Below are 24,088 nucleotides of genomic sequence, written 5' to 3'. Positions count from 1 at the left end.
ATCTTAGGTCATTTACACCCACATGGACCATGTCTGTATCATACTGATACTGGTGGTTTAAAGACCTAAGTGCATGTGTGATCTGGATGATCCTGGCTTCAGGCAGACAGCACTGTGATCTTCTCCTTGTTTAGCCTGGTAAGTAGGACATCAGTATGGAATCCTCAATAAATAGAACATTTGGCTGTGAAGTGTATTACCTTATGAGCTTTAAAGTGTGGCTACTATGATTTTCAGACTTATGTGTTGTGTGAGGTGCTGTCTTTTTCGAGTGTGTGCTGGATCACGGAGAGATAATTTTAGGAAGCCTTGGAGGTTTGGGTCCCTGATAAAAGAGCGAATCCTCAAAAGGGAGAGAGTTACAACACTGAGCTCAAATGGTACAGCGGAAACACAAAATCTGCATTTTTTTCAGAGCGGCAAGCTCCCTTGTACCCCGTCCCCACGCATGCGTGTTCTCACACACACACACACACACACACACACACACACACACACACACACACACATATGCACACACACTCTAGTAATTATATGTACCAATTCCAAGCTTACACTACATTGGGGAAAGGGGCAAAACCCCAATTTGTACTGTATTGTGGTCCTGTACAAGGATGGCCCATACTATCTAACTTTCAGTGTTGTTGGTTATCCAGGCTCAATATTCTAACATTTTATATATGCATTATACACACACACACACATGTGTGTGTGTGTATATATATATATATATATATATATATATATATATATATCTGTGTGTGTGTGTGTGTATGTATCTATATATATATATATATATATATATATATATATATATATATATATATACATACATACACACACACACACACACACACACACACACACACACACACACACACACACACACACACACACACACACAGCACACACAAATGCTTGCTTACATGTGTGACAAATTAAATATCACAAAAAAAAATCACCAAACGTCATAGAATGCAAACAACAAAAAAGTAAGGCAAGCTATTCTACATATACCACTAATACGGAGAGAACTTCAATGCAATAATTCAGTTAAACACTTTCATTCTTTTTAATACAATACAACTTCTTCAGAACTTAAATCCAAGTAAATCTTTCAGTTTAAAAGTGGTGCTCAAAAATTATGTGACAATATTCAGACGATCAGGTCATTCGTTCAATTTTCTAACTCCTTAAAACCAGTACTCAAATTTAAAAACACAGTGTCAAGACAAAAAAATGCCAAATCTATGGCAGAAATAAATTATAATTTCTGTGCTGACAAAAAGCATTTGATAGTAATGTTATCATTAAGTCTGGATACGTGTCAGCTTTTTATTTGATCTACCAGTATGACTCATGGCACTCTAGCTGAACTATACAGTTCTCTGAAAAATCATATATACGGACAGCTTCTAAAACACTAAAACTGAATTTCTTAAAGCATGGGGATACTATAGAATGTCTTGCCAGTGCATTATTTGGATCTCTGTTTTTGATCACTAAATTATGTTCATAGATCCTGTAGGTAAATTTTCTAATAGTTTTCCCACATAACAACATGGGCAGGCTTCACATTGTGCACAAAACACCACCCCTTGAGAACTGCAGTCAAATCTTCCATAGGACCCCAAGGAAAAATCAAGGGCTTTAATGTAGATAAGAGAAGTGTTAAATTGTTTACATTTGCTGCATTTGAAAGAAACAGGAGTCAAATGTTCACTATATCTATGTTGTTCTTTTCTTTCTAAGATCAATTTAATGTTGAGGAACCTTTTATATGTGTGTATAGGTCTTTCACCTACAATTTTTGCAAGTTCATAATTGCCCAGAATTATTTATCAATTAACTTGCAAAATATCCTTGATCAGAGACATGTCTGCTGTGATTGGTTGATGGAATGCTCTTCTGTATCCAGTCTCTAAAGATGTTTTTTCTGTAGGTGTGTGCGATTCCACCACTGTGTCTTCCATCTGAATCTTAGGTAAGATTGGCTTGGCTTTGTTGATTCTGAGAAAAGAAACCTCTTGTTCAATATTAGACAACCAATCAAAGTTATGTGCTTGTTCCAGGAAGAATACGGTCAGGAATGCTGATTCTTGTCAGAAAATACCATCATTACTTGTGAGTCTGCTCAGTCTAATAAATTGTCCCTTAACAACATTGTTTTTCATATGTTGTGGATGCAGACTCCTTCTGTGCAAATACCTGTTGATAAAAGTTTATTTTCTAAATATTTTACTGTCAATAGAGTGTACTACCACATCTAAAAATAAGTTGATGTCCAAGTAATTGATTGTAGTTCCAAATCCACCCATAGTAAACTTTAAGAAAGTAGTGCTGTTGTTGAGAAAAGAATGAAAAACATGAAATTATTCTGCATTGCTATTCTATATAAAGATCAAGTCATCTATATATCTCCTGTAAAAGATGACTTTAGAAAAACAATGGTGGGTTTTCAAATGTTCTTGCTCTCACCAGGCCATGATGAAATTTGAGAAGACTGGGGCTACCCAGGCCCCCATGACTACACCCATCTTCTGTTTGTACAGTCTGCCAGTGAATGTGAAAAAATTATCTAGCACCAATAGGATCAGGGTGCAGATTGTGTTGATCAAACATTTTGGAAGGCATTGTGTTTGATTAAGCAGTTTCTTACAAATTCTATCCCTACATCTTGTTCAATGGTAGTGTATAGTGATACAATATGCAATGTTACAAAAATGCACCCCCTTGTCTGGTAATTGATCATCTCTGAGTAATTCCAGTAACTGCCGGGAACCTCTTAGATAATATTCTGTAGACCACACAGTGGGATTTAGAAAATAGTCTAGAAAGAAAGATATCGGCTCTGTCTCATATTGTTCTGCCATGACCACTGGTCTGAATGGAGGGTTTTCTATGTTTTTGTGCACTTTTGGAATTCTGAAAAGTCTAGCCATTTTCAGAAGTTCCACTTGTAAAAAGGAATAAGTTTCTTCATCAACTTCATCATGACTAAATAAGTGAAAAAGTGCACTAGCTATTGTTATAAAACTTTGGCAATTCTTGCCTTTGTAGTCTCTTTGTAGCATTTTTCATTGCTGACTAAATTGTGAATGGCTTGCACATAATCACTGCTGTTCATCACTACCACAGTACTACCTTTATCTGCTTGCTTGATCTGTACTTCTTCATTATTAGACAATTCCATTAGTTCTTTCCTCTTGTCTTTGGTTAAATTATGTACCCTCGGTTTAGTGTCCAATTTATTGAGGAAATTCGCTTCACATGCTTTAAGAAATTCAGTTTTAGTGTTTTAGAAGCTAACAGTATATGTGATTTTTTGGGAGGAATTATAAAGTTTGGCTAGAGTGCCATGAGTCGTACTGGCAGATCAAATTAACAGCTGAGAAGTATTATCAAATGATTTATGTCTGCACAAAAATTATAATTTATTTCTGCTATAGATTTGACATTTTTTTTTTTGTTTTGACACTGTGTTTTTAAATTTGAGCACTGGTTTTGAGGAGTCAAAAAACTGAAAGAATGTATTGATTGCCTAAATATTGTCAAGTGATTTTTGAGCACCATTTTTAAACTGAAAGATTTACTTGGATTTTAAGTTATGAAGAAGTTCTATTGTATTAAAAAGAACAAAAGCACCCGATTGAATTAGTATTGCATCCAAGTTCTCTCTCCTTTTTACTGGTATATGTAGAATAGCTTTCCTTAGTAAATTAAATATCACATTTTACAATAACGGATGAAATTAAAGAAAGTGCCGATCTTAACAAAAAAAAAAACAAAAAACAGTCTGGCAGTGTATCAAGAACCTTTTAAAATGTAGATTAGCAAAATAGAGAAAGTGTTGGTTAAGTACAGATACAACTTATATGACAACAATTTAATATTTAGAAACATTTTAGCCAGTTTATATAGAAATTAAAGATAAGTTAGTATAATACAAACAGGAACCGCAATATGAATAATTGTGTTGGAGAGAAGGTTTTTATACCTTTTAATATTTGAATGGTGCAGTGGTGCAGCAGTATCATTGCTACCTTACAGCAAAAGGTTATCCAGTTCGATTCTTGGCTGGGTGCCTTCTGTGCGGAGTCTGCATGTCCTCCCTGTGTTTGTGTGGGTTTCCTTCAGGTGCTCCAGTTTCTTCCCATGGTATAAAGACATGCATCTAGAGCTCAGTAAATTGTGAAAGGACCTTTTGTACATGTGTACTGGTCTTTCACCTACAATTTTTGCAAGTTCATGATTGCCCATAATTATTTATCAATTATATCCTTGATCAGAGACATGTCTACTGTAATCAGTTGAGGGAATGCTGTTCTTTATCCAGTCTTTAAACAGGCTTCTACTGAAAATTGGCTTTGTTCCAAGTCAGACTTTCCTGGTAAACAAATGTTAAATGAATAAAATAAATTTTACAGATTGCCCCTGCCCATAAGGAGCATGGGGTGCCCCCCATGTCCCTTATAGACAGGAGGAGTCTGTAAAATACTCAAAGCAATAGGCCATAATGTAAGCCATCTTATAGCCCTCAGGAATGGAAAATTGGGTAAAATTCAAGTAATAATGGTTAGGCTTGAATAGGCTCATGACTCGTTAGCCTAGTAATCTCCTATGAACCTATGAAGTGAGAGAAAAAATAGGGTTATAGAATATTCAGAAAGAGGGTCAAGAAAATAAACTGAGTGAAGTAAGGAAGTGAGTGAAGAAGGGAAAGTAGGTGGTATAAGTATGAATAGGTACCTGTTCATATTTAGGAATATAGTTTTTCCTGGGCTTAAGCAAGAAGAGAGACAGATTTTAGCTATGAAGTATTTCAGAATGGTTTTAAAGGACTGTAGGGAGGGTATTGACCTGATGGATACAGGTAAGGAGTTACAGGCCTTAGTAACATAGTATGAGTACAGATCATGCCCTGCAGATTTGATACGTTTGTGGACAGAGAGGAGTTTTTGGCCATTGGGTCGTAATGACTCACTGGGAACATAGTTGTGCAGAAAGGTATTTAGTGCCATAGAAGCAGATGGATGCTGGATAATTCTATAGGTGGTGAGAAGCTGCATATATTTTAGTTGATGGGGCAGTTCTAACCTACTCAGGCTTTCTAGTGCTATACAGTGGTAAGTTCTGAAAAGTGTAATTGCTACAAATTTAGCCACTTTATTATAGCATTTTCATGTTACAGCGGTAGCGTTGTTACCTCACAGCAAGAGGTTTTCCCGTTCGATTCTCGACTGGGCTTGGGAGTGCCTTCTGTGTGGAGTCTGCATGTCCTCCCCATGGTTGGGTAGCATTCGAAAGACATGCATGCGTAAATGGGCGTGCCTTTGTTGAAGGTTGGGCATCGAGCTGGCACCTCGGCTTTTCGTAAAAATCTACTGCCAATCATTAGCAGACTGGAGTTCCACTGTGGCGACCCCTTACCAGGAAAAGCCGAAAGACAAACAGCAACAACATTATAGCATTTTCAAGTTTTGATTTTTGTGATGCCTGGTGGTTGGTTAGGATGGGAATGCCATAAAGTAGTGGGAGCAGGAGGTAAACAGTGGCAAGTGTAGCTTTAATTGCATTGGTGAGAAAGTTTCTTGCTCTGCAAAGCATCCCAAGGTGCTGGTGATTTTTTTTATGCAGTCTTGTATATGCAGGTAAAATTTTAAATTATCTTCACTAATAATTTTCTTTGAGTAGTGACTTCAATGGTCATATTATTAAGAGAGAAGATTTTATATTTTATTTATTCATGACAGAGTGATTTTGTGTAAAAAGACATTTTTTTTGGGGGGGGTGAGCATGAGTTATGAATTAAAAAGCCACGTCTCAGTGGCTGTTAATACTTCCAGAGTAATTTTTTGGAGATGTGTAAGGTCATCAGATGTGCATACGAGTGTGAAGTCATCTATGTATTGTATTGTGGGATGTGTTGTGTGGATGTATGGAGGGTGTTAGTGAGAATGTTAAAGAGGAGGAGACCAAGGATAAAGCCTTGTGGTACACCAGTATCAACTGAGGGATATGGAGAGAGGGTGGAGTGCCATTTTTTTGAGTGATACCTAATGAACATATAGCTTTTGAACCATAGAAGGACTGAGATAGACCTAGTGAGGACATCTGAAGCAGAAGTGTGCTGTGACAAACTGAGTTGAAGGCTTTAGACAAGTCTAGAAATAAAGAGGGACTCAGAACTGTGAGACCAGTAAAGAGTGATTGCACTCTTGCTGCTAAGTATTTGGGGTGTGCAGAGTTCAGTACTCGTTGTAGGAGTTTATAGTGTAGCAGACACTGCATCACATGTCTATCAACTTGGTAAGTTTGATAGCAGATTGGGAAAATCTTCTTATCCAATTGCATGATAAGTGCATTCCCTGAATCTCACCTCTCCATCCTACGATGTTCTGATGTACGAAGAAGTGAGGCATGAATGCTCTGTAGAAAAATAGGAGTCAATGGTCACACAGTACATGGAGTTAGCAAACTAAACATGAGGGAAGAAATATAACACTAAAGTTTCACTGCTGTCTACAAAAGCAAATGGGCTCTGCTGCTGTGAATTGCTAATCATCATCACAATGATTATCACCATCAGAGACAAAATGATCAACAAACAACATCCTAGGCTCCTTATAATAAGATAGGATGACAGTTGGCAATTAAACAAGCCAGTTAAATTCAACCATGTGTAAATAATGCATATGAGTTACAAATGGGAGTTGATACTAAAGAAATCACTTCAAATGTTTCTTTATCCAGACTTTTTTATGCTCACAGTTTACTTACAGTCAAACTCCTTTCTTATATGCTTGTTTACTTTTTACTCTAGGTACCTCAATCGGTATGTAGCACTATTTGCCAGCGGGGCTTCAGAAAGATTGTCCAGCCTGGCCAACCAGTGTGCTGCTTTGACTGTGTTCCCTGCTCTCTGGGTGAAATTGCAAACCAAAGTGGTAAGTGGACAAAATAATCTGTGTTACTTTACCATAGCTTTTACCTTCACATATTTAATATTTTATAAATATTTATATTTGTCTTCTAGCTACTTACATATCCTAAGTTATAATTAATTTTATACTCTCTTTTTAATTTCTCCAAGACTTTTGGGTTTCTAATACAATGACCAGAATGGACCCCACTCCTAAGTCAAAGTATGATTAAAGTTCATGAAATTAGTATTGTTTCAGTCTTTGGTGTTAGCCAAAAGTGCTCTTCGCAGCACCTGCAATGTGCCAAGAATTCCCTCCTGCTGCAATTCGTACAGAGTTACATGCATCAGTAACATATCTAAACACAACTGTAAATTCTTTTGTATGACATCCGTTGCTCCTACTACTATTGGAACTGCTTGGGTATTCATCCTCTACATTACCCTTGTTTCTGCCTGAAAATCCTGATATTTTATCAATTTGTCTCTCTGTACATAAGACACTGTAATCTCTTGGTGTAGCAATTTCAATGATCAATGTTACTTTTGTCTTCTTTTCTTGGACTAGTATATCTAGTTTTCTTGTATCTATTGTTTTGAACTGTTGATAATGGGTGATCCTATGTGATATACAATTCATCATTTTCTATAATGTTTGTGGCTTATGTTTCCAATGCTTCTCACCTACTTCATTATTATGCTGTTTGCACAACCACCAATGCAACAGTCTTGCCGCGTTATTATGCCTTTCAGTATACAGGTCTTCACTAGTATATCACACCCAGCAACAAGATGAGTGACTGTTTCCATTTCTGTTTTACAAAAACTGCATTTTTCTGTTTCTCCAACATGTTCAATGGATTTTGTAAAACAATGTTTACCTAGTCCACTGTCCTGGGCCACCAATATTAACTTTTCAACTTTTGGTTTATGTTCACCTCTCCTTAAACATTCATTCATTAAATCCTGACCAACATGAGGTTGTTCCAGAAGTTTTCTGTACTTGAAAGTATATTTATGCATATTCCCAATTCTAGCTTTCTCATCTGATCTTTCAACTTATGTTCTTTATTTTGTTTTTTGGCACATTCAGTTGCTGCCTGATTTTTATCTACTTCTGGTCTGATTTCCATTCCCACTTGACACCATTATGTTTTGGTTAAACTGTGCAGGGAAGTCATCTCAGACTTATTCTTCTCAGGTTTTAAAACTTTCTCTATGTTTGGATCTTGTGAGGTTGGCAAATATGTATGCAATCCCATAATTGCAGATCTATATATGTAATCAGTTTCAAGGAGGTCCATGCTTCCTTCAGAACAGGGGATATATAATCTTGATATACATTTCTTCTTCTTCTTCTTTCAGGTTTTGATTTTTATAAATCATTTGATAAACATGAAGCAGTCTTCTTGCTTTCCTGTCCAACTGATTCAATTCATTTTGGGGATAATTACCCCCAAATCATAACTTAGAACAGAAAGAGCAAAATGGTTTATAGCATGGACTTTGTTCCTAGATGTCAGAACTGTTTTCAGTATTACTTTTAGGTTTCTAAAATATTCCCAAGTTTTATTTGCATTTGTTCATGTTTTATTGCTGATCCTTCATCATTTCCCAAATATTTATACACTCCCTCTTGCTCAAGTTCTTTAATATCACATTCCTGTCCCAGACTGATATTTTCTTGGTGCTGCAGCTTTCCTGATTTAAAGGTTGCTTTTGCACATTTATCAAGAGCAAATGATATTCTTATATCATCTGAACAAGTTTTAACTACTTACAGCTGTGCTTTCAGTTCCTCATAAGATGAACTATGGAGTTTTAAATCATCCACCAAGTGAAAATGAGAAGTCTTTACACTTTATTGTTTTCTGGGAGCCAGACTGTAGCCATGACCTAATTTAAGTAGACAGCTTAGTGATTTAAGAGCAAGACCAAAGAGCAGCAGTGACAGTCACTCTGGAATATCCTTCTATGAACTTTTATCCCTGGGATAATAATTTGTCCTTTATCATGGCTTAGCTTGAAAGTGGTTTGCCACTGTTTCAAAGTCACTGTTATGTAATCAGTCGGTGTAGGGTGGATCTTATATATTTGTAACCACTCTTTTATCTATCCATGCCATACTTAGATTCTTCCCCTTTTTACAGTTCTCCATTATGACTTTATTTAACAACAAATGATCCTGTGTTCCATATGACTTTCTTTTATTACCATTTTGTTCTATTGCCATGATTGAGTTTTCTTCTAAATGACTATAACTCAAGTCAGCATCAATTTCAGTGTTTAGTTTATACATTGCTGGAAGGCAAGTTATAGGTCTATAGTTTTTAATATATTTTGCAGGTTGTTAATTAGCTTGGCGTCTGTTCAGGGTGTGCATATACATAGTTCTTATTCATGGCTAACCTTCATGTAAAGATGCTAATACTTTGAGACAGAAGTTAGTTACTGCATCTGGACCTGGGGTTTTCCATTTAGAGGCTATTCATAACTTTGTTTCAATCTCTCTGTCTGTTACTTCATCCCATTTCATATCCTGTACATTTGAACTTCTTATTCTTTCTTTTTACTTCTTTTATCCATTCAGCATCTTTGTTATGTTCCACAGAATCTTCAAACATATTTCTCCAAAATGTGTCTATTTCTTCTTATTCTGGTGGTGTTTCTATTCCTTTTGCCTTGTTTCCTAATTCTGTATAAAACATTTTGGGGCATCAATAATTTGCTTATTTTGTATTTTTCCTTTATATTTATCTGCATATCTTCTAGGTTTGTCAGGCTGTACTGATGTCTTTAGTTTATTATTTGCAATAGTGTACAATAGATCCTGGCCTGTTCTGATACTGCACGTTGCTTTTATTACTTCTATTTTGATAAATATATTTGTTGATCTGTTCCCTCTTCTGTACACTTCTGACAGCAGCACTTCTTGTCTTAATTGTTTATAGTTTTCTCTGTTCAATACTTCCATGATGGCATTTGATGTCTCACCTTCATTTCCTTTACTGACCTGTCCTTTTGTGGTAAGACTTTTATCTCATATTAATTTAGCTGCACAGTAATATATCCTGTTCACTTCTGTGATATCGCCTGAATTTTTATGAAGAGTATTGATTACTGTGTTCATTTATTTTATCAGACTTCTAACATTTTGGATCTTATTTACTTTCTGTATTTTATTTTTCTCATTGCTCTTAATGTGGCTATCCATCTCTATTAAATCAAACAATTCTTTCCTTAGATCATTTTCTTCAAAACTAAGGGCACATTTCTTTGTTCTACATTTCCTGCGGGCATTCTACAGAAAGTTCCAGGAAATCTTCCTGTGCCATATCCATTGCTGTTTCATATGAGAACTCACTGGTCTATCATTTCACAACATTGACTGCATCACAGTTGCCACAGTTTCTTGTTCCTTCCCATGCTGAGCAACTGCAATTGAACTTTTGTACTGGTTGACTACTGAACGCTCCAAAGTATCCTCATATGGCAACTGACCAGATGCTTCCTGCTCCACTGGTTTCTCCTAAATTTAGGGATTCATTATTCTGTCATGCTGTAATGTTATAACAAGTTAGATTTTCTACACTAAATCCTTCACTTTGCAGGTAATCCATAACTTCAGTTTCTATTTCTTTAACTTCTCCACTACTAATCCTCTTTTCTACATCCCCCTTTGTTTTTTTTTTTTTTGTACTATAAAATGCTCCATATCTGAATGCATTTGCCTGTATTTCTCTTCAAATACCTTTGGTGCTGCTTCTTTTGTATGTATTTATTTTGCTTTCACCTTTCCATAAATATTGCACCATATTAAATCTATTTTTCTTTCCCATGTCCATATTTCTTCTTCAGATGTCTCCCGCTCCTCATTGTTCTCCTCACTTGGGGAGCTCATTGTTCTATCATGCTATGGCATAACCAGCGTTAGACTTTCTACACTAAATTTTTCACTTCACAGGAATTCTATTTTTCTATGTTTTTTACTTCTGCTTTATTAATCTTCTGTTCTGTGATCCCTCTTTGTGATCTTATTTTTTGCATTGTTAAATTTTCCATATTTGGATGCCTTTGCCTGCATTTCTCTTTGGATATCTTTGGAGCTGCTTTTTTATATTAATTAATTTGGCTTCCTTCTTCTGGAAATTAAGGGCATCTTGTACAATAGTAACAATACATAATTTCTTTTTTTATCCTCAATAGTCCACTCTATCATCTTTATGGCTCTTTTTTGGCCTGTCATTTTTTGGGATTTTTGTGGACTACTACTTCCTTCTACAATGGGGGGGGGACATCCTCCCACTGAGACTGAGTTAACTCTATTGTAGGAATGTTTCCATATTTTGAGGAGTCAACACTGTTGACTTGAGGATAAATTAAATTCAAACAATGCTACTCTTCTTTGCTAGCTGATTTTATCATGTCTCCATTCAGACTCCAAATCAACCGTCCATTTGGACCCCTATTATCTCTCCATTCATACCCTCTGACTGTACAATGTCATATGGAAAGATGTAACATTGAACACAAAGCATTGACAGTGCAAACACGAACATGTGTATGTATGATCCAAGCAATAACTTTGGTACAGATAAAATTAAAATACCAAAAACAAAAAGAAGAGCAACATTGATTTTATCATCCTCATCTCATCACACACCCCTACTAATTATATATACTTCCTCTAAGATAACACAATATTGGGGAAAGGGCATATTCCCTAACTAGAGAATTGTGCAGTCTTGCATACCTGTCAGCCATCTGCTTATTTGAGCAAATTGTGTTGATTAATCAGATATCAACTAAAAGTAGATTTGACCAAATGTAGTCCCCCTTATATCTACATTTTATATCTGTATTTATCTATCATATATATACATATATATATATATATATATATATATATATATATATATATATATGCACATTATATATATATATATATATATATATATATATATGTGTGTGTGAGCTCTTTCATTAGTCAAAACTCCCAAATATTGACATCTGTTTATCTTTGATCAATAGATGTGAGACAATCCCTAGGTTTGGAGAATATGCCCATTCCCAGAGATTGTGCAATCTCACAGTTAGTATATATAATCAGCAGTGGATGTGCAGGAGGGCTTGAGCCATACAAATGGCAGTAGTTTTATTTTGCATGGTCAAAGGTTGTGAAATGGAGCATGCTCACTAAGTTGCCATTCTTTTTTTGGAGGGACCTTTTGCATGAGCATGTACGCACACACACACATGAGCATGTATGCACACACACACACACACACACACACACACACACACACACACACACACACACACACACACACACACACACACACACACACACACACACACACACATACACACATGCACATATATTATTACATTGATGTTATGGAACTTTGAACTGCATATTGTCCATATGATTGAAGTCCTGGAACTTTGAAAACAACAAAAAAAACCCACCAAAATGTGTGTTTTTGTATTGGGCAAGCCCCCTGCACCCCTCACACCCCTGCTAATCATATATACCAATCCTGAAATTGAATTACCCAATCCCCACTGTACTACAACCTCCACAGAAACCATGGAAGTTATGGAAATATGATTATATATATATATATATATATATATATATATATATATACATATATATGATATATAGACATATATATATACCATTATGTCATGAAGTATCCAAATTCATAATATTGAATCACAAAATATCTAATCATTATATCCAACTAAAAATATCTTATATCAAATACTTCAACTACAAAATCAAGATCAAATGTCATCATTGTAGTAGTACTGTTAGAAAAAGGGTAAGGAAGGTGGTGTAGGGGTGCTAACCCTAACCCTAAATCTAACCCTGCTCTTAACCCTACAAACTACTTTACTAAAAATCCTTTCCCTAACAGTACAATTACACAAGATAAAAAGTCCCAGAATACAAACACACAGTATATAAATAAGTATAAATAAGTATATCTACCCTTTTACCTAACCCTTACCTTAACCCTAACCCACGAATACTAACACATACTTTCAAACAGTCTTTTTCCTTCACGCTTTTACTTATAAACACTACAGAAATGAGCATTCATTCATTTGAGTCAAATGTGCTTTTAATAATTTGTATTTTCAGTGATTTTCACCCCAAAAATGTTTCAGTCAAATGTGTTTTTGATATTTTTAGCTGTAACCTTATATACAGATATAGCTATAGATACAGATATATAGATGTAGATATAGTTATAGATATAATGATACATATACACATCAATACAGGCAATACCATGTGTATATCAGAGAAAATAACAGTATACATGGATAGATACAATACCTTAGCATGCTAAAAAAATAAATATAGAAATCCATTAATGCCTAAATACTGATAGATAAGGTTCAAATATGTTTACTAAAGAGTATACTATCAAATATAGGGATTCGGCATATGCCAGAATAAATTATTTATTTAAAAAGAAGGCAGCATTGTGTTTTGAGTACTGAAGTATCATCCAAGTTAGTGAAGATGTGGGAAAGTAACTTTTCCTTATTCTTTATTCACTACATCCAAATAAGGGATATAGAAAATAACTAGGATTACTTATTCTTTGTTATCAGTATGAGTCCTATAAGTTGGTAAATTGTTAATGTTGGGTAGCAGAAGCAATAATACATAATGGGTGAGAGATACAAAACAGTGCCTAGTTTATCTACTATAAAAGAGCATACGTTTTGTTGGAGAAATGCCCATAAAGTTATTTGTTTAAAATAAAAAATGTGTCTAGTTTATGTACTAATATGCAAAGGATAAATTCTGTCTGAGGATTAGCAGTAAAGATATTTGTATTAAAGTGAATGTTATTTTGGTAGCCAGATCCAGCCAAGATGGAGGCAAAGTGAATCTCCTACGCAAGGTAACTAATGGCTTAACTTTTTTATAGCATGATTAAGACTGTTTTGTAAAAAAAAAAAAAAAAAAAAAAAAAAAAAAAAAAAAAAGTACAAAATGGACCCAAAAAACCTCAGGCTTGCTCATGGAGCAGTTGAAGTTGGCATTTCAAGAGGAGAAACCTCATCCTTTTATTTGAAAGTGTCTCCACAAAAGAAGTTTGTCATAAAATATCGAAATGACAGCAGGATCAGCTCATGTTGGTTGATCTGTAGGTAGTACAGCTAAGTAAACCTCTTAGAACAAAACAGGGATCATTAGAAGATAAACAATAAAAATCTTCACTCCAAAATCACACCTACTTACACTGCAAAGAAAACATTACACTTTCACCTTTCAAAACTCGAACCTCAAAGTTATCTCCCACATCAAGCACAGTCATTGACAATCTCCTAAAATTTTACATACTCATATGAAGGGTGAGAAAAGGACATATTATAATTAGGTTTCCTCAACTAAGTGTCAAACTATATTTCCCAACATTCAAAGAAACTACAGCATTGTCCTACCGCTTGATAAGTATCACTTATGCCTCCCCAATACTCATAAACATTCATTACTCCCATCTAAATAAGCTGGCACAATGTTAAATACAATTGCCAAGTTTACAGCCATGAGTTTTAGTACTAAAGAAAAAAAAATAGATTTTTGAAAATATGTGCTGATTTATATTTATTATTTATTTGTGTTTTGTTAACCATGTTAGTCCACTGGGCTAGGGGCCCATTTTCAGTGGAGACCTGAGGAAAAAAGCTCCAAAACAAATGATAAAATAACAATAACAAAGTTATATTACAAGTAAAATTAATTTGAAAATAAATGGGAATAAAACAGTTATGCTTTAGTGGAAATTAATAGAGTATAACATTTAGCAAAAGTACAGCTATGAACTAAAAGAGGTAGAGCATGGAAACAAAAATGAGGAATTACGAATAGTGTATAAGAAATGAAAGAGATTAATAGAAAATAGATAAGAGCTAAAAGCAACATGAATGTCTAGTCCAAGTACATAGAGAGGAAGAAGAAATATTAAATACAAGAGTTAAAATACAAGGGATGGAAGGAGTGTGGAGGAGAGTAAAGATAGGGACATGAAAATGAGGTATGAAAAGGGGGGGAATAAAGTACCTAGGGGGAGGTAAAAGAATATGTTAAGTACAAAAATGCTGAGTCACATTGCTGAGATAGGAGAAAGGTGAAAAAAGGCAGCTGTGGGCAGAATGACAGTTAAGAGTAAGTGTTGATTGATGTATGAGGTGAATAGTATAGTGATTCAGAGAAGTACTTGATATCATGGAGGAGGGATAAGGAGCTAGAACTCAGAGATAACAATGCTAGGGAATAGCAAGATACAGCACTGGAAAAAAGGGCATGCTACTGCATAGTTACTAGGTGCTTTCTAAGGACAGATTTTAAGGCACCTTCTATACATGTGACTCTGGGCTTATAATGCAGTTTTTCCCCAATATTTAGACAGAAGGATACATCACATGACATTTCCAGACTTACTGGAAGATTTGCTGAGGCACAGAATTATACATTGACAGAGTGCAAGCTCTTAGCTATTGTATAACAAGTCGGACACCTGCTGGGTCAGGACAGATTTGCTATGGAGAATTATTTACCTGAAGGGCAAATGGATGAACTTCAGATGATTTATGTATTACAGTCAGGGGATACTTTTTAGACCAGCATGGTGATGAGTGGCTATTGAGTCTCCAACTAAAACACATGCAGACCTGTCATAGAGCTTTATAAATCATTGAGTGTGTTGATAAATTTGGACATGTGAGAAAAACACAAGACTGAACAAAAGAAAGGCTCTTGTAATATTAACACCCTTATGATTTTGCATAAAGGACCCAGGACTGTGCATCTTCCATATATCATCAGAACTGACTCATTTTAAGAAGAAGGACATGAGAACTCCATACTGTAAGATAGAGCCATATGAAAAGGCATCACCATGTTACAAGATGCAGAGGTGAAAAAAATGATGACTCCACCAGTGTAATTTTTCTGCAGGCGCTGGCTGTTATTTCTTTATTTTGTGATATTTCTCCCTGCTTTATGGTTGTGCAGTAGTGGAGTTAGTATCTATAAGCTCACGGGGTGTGGGGTTAAGCACCATCTACGTGCTTGCATTTTGAGTTTTTTTTTTTTTTTTGATTTTGGACTTTGGCCATTTGTGTTCAGCATGTGGTCCCTTGATGTCTGATGACTCAGTAGTAGAATCCTCAAATACATCAGTATTGTTTAAATATTTTAAAGTAGTTTATATGATTATACTTAAAAAACATTACTCATGTACTTAAAAAAAAATCATTGGAGATGTCTATCTAATGTAGTGTTGTCTCCATGCATGCATACACAAATCTTTTTATGAAGTACTTCTCTGTAATTTCCTTCCTACCACCTATGTTGTAGTAGAGACACAAGCAATGCCACCTGGCATACTCAGAGTGCTTTTCAGTGATAAATTCTAATTATAAATACAAATTATAAAGATTCCTTTTGTAGCAGTCTACTAGAAATTGCTATATAGAATACTTCAGGCCAGATTACATCCAGTAGTTCAAGCATGCTTATACTCAGTAAAACAAACACTCCAGCTAACACTAGGGCCAAAGTTGTCTAAATCTACTCCAACAAATAAATAAAACAAGGAAGACAGAGTTCTCACACATCACCTATTCTTTCTTTGGAATAAACTCCCTCTCCTAGTTAATTAATGTAACTCACTGTCTGTGTTTAAAAAGGAGATGGACAACTAGATAGCAGTTCATAAATCCATTCTTGGGATGACTGCTTGATGGTCCTAGTTGTAAAGAGAGATTGGGCCTAAGAGAGAGTCCTGGCAAGGTGGAGTTGGCCTTGTGGCTACAATTGCCTTATAACTCCTGTGATCCTATGACCTTATAACTCCTATGATGCTATGACCTTCAGCCTCTGACCTAGGATATACTGCATCCAGACAACAGGCTTGTTATAGTAATATTTGGTACAGCATCACTTTAACTGACTGATGCACTAATCATCTGACTAACTGGTAGAACTCTAATTAAACAGAAGAAAATGTAGCCACAGATAACATACTGGTCAGGCTGGTGAAACAACTAATGGGACCAGGACATGGATCTGAAAATGGCAGTTATTCAAAAATGAAGTGAACAATTGTATCTTAAAGTTCTATAAATCTTTTTAATTAGCAAACAGATACATGCAGATATTTCAATGACACATTTAATAACAATTTGTTAAACAAGACAATAGCTGCTGTGAACAGTATAACAGAGACTGTAGTTAGCATAGGCATGTGTGCAGTAATAATATATTTTCAAGAGATAACTAAAAGGGTCAAAAATCATAGAGCGCTCATCCATACACAAATCTGTTTTTGAAGTACTTCTCTGTTATTCTCTTTCTACCACAAATGTTCTGTTAGAGACACTGGAAATCTCATCTGGCATATTCAGAGTGTTTTTCGGTGAAAAATCATATTTATTAAAGATTCCTTTTGGAGCAGTCTAATGTGCAAAAGTGAATATATTATAGCACAGTACTGAAAATTGCCATATAGGATACTTCAGGACAGATAACATATCAAATGCTAGTTTTCCCTGGAGAAATACTATATTTCCTTCTTGTCAGTGAGGCAGAGGTTCGGGATTATTATTATAGCAACCATGAATTACTGGAAATAGCCTAGAGGGCACTGGTTGTATATTATTCATAATGCAAAAGTCCTGCCTACAGTTAACTATAAAGATCTGATCACAAACTGGCTAAACAACTGTAATGCACATGACCTAGTTCATATTTTGAAAAAATCCCATGGACATTTGTATAACCTAGTACATATGTAAAATGTTGAATATCATGTTGAATAAAACAACATACATTGTGATATGTCTCCAAAAGTTATGAGAGATATCAGTTTGGGGTGCACCTATAGGTTCAGTAGTTGCTAGGCATGCAGTTCAGGAGACCTTTGCGGAGCATAGCCCAATTTCCTAATCATCAACGAATGCTTCTGGATTAAGTGACTTGTTCAGGGTCACACAGTAGACAAATGGAGACTGAAGAAATCAAACTCTGGATTGCAACAAGATGCTTGTTAATAGTGCAGAGCCTTAATCCTCTGCGCTGTTTAATCACTGGACAAACATGGAGCCAGCAGTTTGGATTGCTGTGAACATCTATAAGCAGTGCAGCACAACCTTAAATTCCTTTCCTGATATGTTACAACTTCAGAAGCAGAACTTTGGTGGAACACAAATGGAAAGCCAGAAGGAAAAAACAAGATTTAGATAATGAGATTATATGTGGATTTTGAAAACCTAGGAAAATATCAAATATAATTAATTCCTCTTCAGTTTAGACAGAATTTTAAAAAAAGAGAAAGAAGGTAAGAGGTAGAAGAGGAAGAAATTTGCAATAGAGAGGTAGGCATAACAAATATCAAGCCAAGATCTGCTCAGTGTCATAAACAAGGTTTATGGGACTCATTGCTAGGAAAATAGAATGTCAAGGAAGGAGTATTCCTTTCATATGTGTTTAAAGCAAGGAAAAATAAAAGACCACAAACTCAAGTTTCATTGGAGGAATGGTAATGCATCACTGGGGGGTGACCATTAATGAGGTAGCATATATCTGAATGGGTAGTATAAAAGTGCATGATGGTCATTTTGTAGAAGATGATGATGATAATGGATTGATAGATCATAGACGGCATTTGCAGAAAGCCAAAGAGAGAACAGATTTAGAGACACCATAATGACAAACATAATAATGTGCATGATTAAAGTGGTGATATTGGGCAATGTCAGAAAAACATAATGGAAAGTTATTTCATGATAATAGAGGTATATGGCGGGAAATGGTCAGAAATGGGGTAAATTGAAGTGGACACAGTATCTAGAAGGTGTTAAACTGTATAAGGCAGGGCAGCAACATATCAGGTGATATAAACTCAAGGCTAATACCTGCAAGAGTGAAAGAAGGAGGTTAAAGCATGAGGCTAACGTATTATGTTCAAGAGTTTAGGAATGCAAACAGCCTTTATGTCCTAAGGGCCTATAAAAGCAGAGGAGAAACTTTTACTGGTTTAGGCAGGGAGTAGTAGAAGTAGGTCAAACTTATATTTGACAGAAGAGTTGAAAGCAAGGAAAAAGAAAAGAAAAGAAAATAAAGGCAGTCACCAAATCCATGGATGAGGGGAAGATGGTGCACACTGCCTATCTTGACCTAGCTAAAGCCTTTGACACTATTCCCCACTCGGCCATAATACATAAACCTTCCTAGCTAGGCATCAACCCATATGTGACCAGATGGGTAACTAAATGGCTCACTGATAAGACCCACTCAGACAAAGCAGGGAAAGACACCTCTAGTAGTAGATCTCTAATGAGCAGTGTACCCCAAGGATCAGTCTTGGGAGATCTACTGTTTGGGATATACTTTTCTGAGGTGCAAGCCAAAACCAGTAGTCTGTAGCTGACTAAGTTTGCAGATGACTGCAAGCTGGGTGCTGTCTTAAATTCCCCTAGTGATGTGAACATCCTCCAAGAGGCCCTTACCCAAATTAATGACTGGTGCCAGAAGCATTGCCTCAAACTGAATGCCAAGAAATGCATCATTATCCCCTTTGGGGTAAATGTCATACATACTAATTATAAGAGTAATAACAATGTACTAAGCATGCAATCAGTCGTAAGGGACTTGGGTACCCAGGTTGATAACAACAGTTGACCACTGTGTTGCCTCCATTGTATGGAAGCTTTCTACATGACCCACCTCATAAATAAGGGCATGTCATCCAGGAACAAGGAAGTCATAAAATCCCTGTACTCCTCCATTATCAGACCTATTATCGAGTACAATGCCTTCTTTGGCATGTACCTTGCCAAGCACATGCAGCAGTTGCAGAGACCACAGAGGTTCCTGACCAGGAAAATCCAGGGTCTCAAACACCTATCCTATATAGATAGGCTAAAAGCCCTGTCCCTCTACTCAGTTTCATACAGACTGATAATAGGTGACCTGTGTCTGCCATACAAGGCCATTTCTGACCCAGCCTTGATGAAGTTGCTGCATATCCATAAGACAAACCTCACTTGCACAAACCCATGTCAAGCAGAGTACCTCTCTAGCCTTCTTTAAGAGGAACCTGGATGACTGCATGGGAAACAGAAAATATACTCCTGGGATCCCACCTGTGTCCCTGCTGGATGGGGGAAATAGGTGCTGACTTTGAAGGAACATGGGCAAAAATCTTTATAGGCTTATAAGGGCCCCTGGGCCAATAGCCTAGTATCATCCCATGAACCCATAAACCAAGAACCAGTAGCTGGCCAAAGATAACACATTAAGCCTGCAATTATCAGGAATGCATTAAGCATGGCTCTCACAGCAAGACTGTTAGTATATAGAACAGCCAACTTTGCATGTTTCTGTGAAAACAGAGCAAAAGCAGGCATAATAACTCAAATTCTTGTCCACAACAGTTGCATATATGGCCAAAATAAAAATAAGCATGCTTGGACACAATGCAAAATGATCTTCTTGAGTGACTATGAGTAGCACAAATAAAGACCAAGCTGATATTTGCTAATATAAGGTAATTCAAACTATGTTGGTGCATGACTTTGTTTTTAAAGATGGCTATAGGTACTAACCTTCACAGCTGAGGTAAAGATGATTACAATTTTTGACACCTGCTATCAAATTCTTCATCAGCAGCTACTGCAAAGAACAAGAGCTGAATACAGTAACAGCAATAACTATCAACTATAGGATGGGCAAGGCCAAGCTATAGTCAAATGGGATACGTTATTTCAAAAAGGGAGATTGGCTAGGCTTAAATGATCTGCAAGGGCAGATAGCCTATTTATCTACTTACCTATGAAGTATTTAGGACATTTAACATTAGCATAACTTTCCTAAGATTTTTTTCAGAATATTGGTCTAAATCTGAAAAATGTGCTTTCAGATATAGAGATATATGTTGCAGAGAATGTTTTGCAATGTAAGATACATAGGAAACCTTTCTTTTTTATTCACATTTACACAGTCATACTGGTGATCCCCATTATATTAAAATGTGTTTTATTAAACTGCAAACCATAATATTGTCAAAACTCACTACTTTGGACAACATTTTTGAAATGTAGTTTGTCAAACAAAGTAACCAAAAGAAATGGAAGATCAGTGCAAAAACGTCAACTAATAAATAATCCAAAAGCACTGAGAAGAGGAAGAGTCAAGCACCGGGCAGCTGAGATAAGATGACCAAATTTATTGTAAATAACAAATTTATACTACACAAATTGTTATTTACAATAAATTTGGTCATCTTATCTCAGCTTGACTCTTCCTCTACTCAGTGCTTTTGGATTGTTTATTAGTTGTCAAAGAAAGTAATACATTTATACAAAAATATTACAAGAAGCAGCTTGTGGGTGGGATTTTAAAACATGCAGCACAGAAGATGTACAAACAGTGTATTTGTTTTAAAACAAAAGAAAAGCTGTTGAAATAAATTAAAAAGAACCTGTAACTGGGAAGATTTATAAGCTGGCTTGCCATGACAGTTATTCTATTGATCCTGGTAAAATTAAAAGGCTAATTAAAAAAGAAATGGAGAATAATTGATGGGAACCTGGACTTTCCACCAGGAATTAGAAGTTTCCAGTTTTTGTTGATTAAAGAATAAGAGCATGAAGAAAAAATCGTCACTGGTTTGACAGCAATACTGGAAACAATGGACCACTTTCTTGTGGCTTGCATAAATATTATTCATAAGTAATATAGTAAGAGACCAAATGATTTTATACCCTCCATTGAGAAAAGCTTTAGACCTACAGGATGTTACAGATGTAACTCCAATGGGGTTGTATGCATTGCTACGTATGTCTTCAGCACTGCATATTACACAGGGAAAACTAAAAGGACATTGTAACAAAATGTTTTCTGAAAATCTACAGCTAAGAAAAATAGATGTGATACTAAAGCATTTTTTAGACCTTTACTTGAATGCAGTCATTTTAAAAAGTGTACATTTCATGTGACTGAGAGTGCGGGTAGTGATGACAGAAAGGGTAACTGACATTTTGTTCAAGCAAAGAGAATTAGAATAGGAGATAAGAATGAACACACATAAATATCTGGATTAAATGAATAAATAAGTATAAAATACTTGCTAAAGTCAAAACCATTGAAACAGATGAATTACAGTATTTATTGATTTATGGTAATATGAATATGGACATGAATATTTTATGCCACATTATTATTATTATTATTATTATTATTGTTATTATTATTATTATTTTAATAATGCTACATCTTGTATAACAGTCTGCTCAAATGATGAATGATACTGGTTAATCAAACTGTTATATGACACCTTTTGTTCATTTACAGACTCTGCATACTGTGTTTTTACTTGTCTCCAAAGAAGTCTGGGATTATTAAATAGAAGAAAGTAGTAATCACCTGACTGCCCGGTGATCCTGTTTTCATACTATAACTTTTTTAGAATGTCATGCAGATCAAGAACAGTTGACTGAGTCACCTAGAAGTAAACAGTAACAATTTCTATTATTCCATAATTATTTGGAATACTTTAGGAAATAGGAAGGCTGAATAGCAAGGTACTGGAGAAGCTTTTGTAAAGTATAATGTGCTATCTTAAGTAATAAACATGCAGTATGTCTTACTTTTAGTTTTCAGGACTGTCCTGTTCTGTTCTTACTATTATTATTTGGACATGTGCATGCTACATACATCACTTGCTTTAATTATAGCTGTCATTCCACTTTCTGTTATAGATTCTGCTGAATGTCTGAGATGTCCAATTGATCAGTGGCCAAATGAAGGTAGAGATAAATGCCTCCCTAAGAAGAAAGATTTCCTTTCCTATGCTGAGCCATTGGGATTGACTTTAACAACTCTTGCTCTGTTTTGCTTTTTGACTGTTTTTATTATCTTTATAATATTTATCAAGTACTGTAACACTCCAGTAGTTAAAGCCAACAATCGGAATATAAGTTATATCCTGCTTTCGGGTCTTATGCTTTCCTCCCTTTCCTGTCTGATGTTTATTGGAAATCCCAGAACACCGACATGCATGTTACGTCAAGCTGCATTTGGGATTATATTTGTTCTGTGTGTATCATGTGTCTTGGCAAAAACAGTCCTAGTGGTAATTGCCTTCAATTCAACTAAGCCAAACAGCAGCTTAAAAAAATATATTGGCTCCAAACTACCAAATGCTATAGTATGTGGATGTACTTTTATTCAGGTATTAGTGTGCACAATATGGTTGGGAACTTTTCCACCTTTCCCAGAGGACAATATGGCAAGTCTTTCTGGGACTGTGGTCGTTGGGTGCAATGAAGGCTCTCCTGTAGCATTTTGGTGTGTTCTGGGATATATGGGTGCTCTGTCATGCATTAGCTTTGCTGTAGCCTTCTTGTCCAGAAAATTGCCAGACACCTTTAATGAGGCAAAATTCATCACATTTAGTATGCTTATTTTTATTAGTGTTTGGCTTTCATTCATTCCCGCTTACCTTAGCACACATGGAAAGTATATGGTTGTTGTTGAAATATTTGCAATTTTGTCATCTAGTGCAGGACTAACCATTTGTATATTTCTACCAAAGTGTTATATTATTTTAATTCAGTCTCATATGAATACCCGTGACTTTCTGTTAGGCAGAAATGCTATGTATACTAGAAAATTACAGTAGGCTTTCCTAACACGTGGGCACTTGTTTGGTAATATAGCGAGAGGCCTTTTGTATGATGCCAGTTTCTGGGATTGAGTAGAAGGCTTGAAATCTGTCAGCTGTTTGATTGGCAGTGCTATTAGCACTTCATTGAGAGGAAATTAACAGGAAGTCTACACACTTCCTATGTTAACATTAGCCTGCACTTGCTGCGAATCAGTACAATAAACAGACTGCAGACCATAACGCAAAAGTTCATACTGACATTTTAATGGCCACTAGAGCGTACCACATTGTTTTCACCCCATTTTGAGAAAGAAAAGACAAAAGAATGGTGAGCAGTCTTCCAATGGATAGATATCAGGAGAGGCTGAAGTTTTCAAAAATGTATTAAAATGTTTGATTGCATATTCAGATTTGCTTTACCTGTTATTGTTTAATGCAACTGTAATAAAGCAATACATTTAGACTG

General features: G+C 35.7%; 1 protein-coding gene across 1 annotated transcript in view; it reads left to right on the top strand.

Annotated features, from left to right (window-relative positions):
• Positions 1-23,637, top strand: part of LOC122808229 (vomeronasal type-2 receptor 26-like) — a 77,339-nt gene extending 53,702 nt beyond the window's left edge. The window contains exons 3-4 of the mRNA XM_044079192.1: positions 6,824-6,947; positions 22,715-23,637. Coding sequence (XP_043935127.1) covers positions 6,824-6,947; positions 22,715-23,637 — 1,047 coding nt within the window. The remainder of the gene's footprint in view (positions 1-6,823; positions 6,948-22,714) is intronic.
• Positions 23,638-24,088: the final 451 nt, after the last annotated feature.

This window comes from Protopterus annectens, chromosome 8.part0 (genome assembly GCF_019279795.1).
Source record: "Protopterus annectens isolate FY-2018-M chromosome 8.part0, PAN1.0, whole genome shotgun sequence".
NCBI classification, from domain to species: domain Eukaryota; kingdom Metazoa; phylum Chordata; order Ceratodontiformes; family Protopteridae; genus Protopterus; species Protopterus annectens.
Note: the sequence above shows the minus strand (reverse complement) of the source record. Positions and strands in the feature narration are given on the sequence as shown.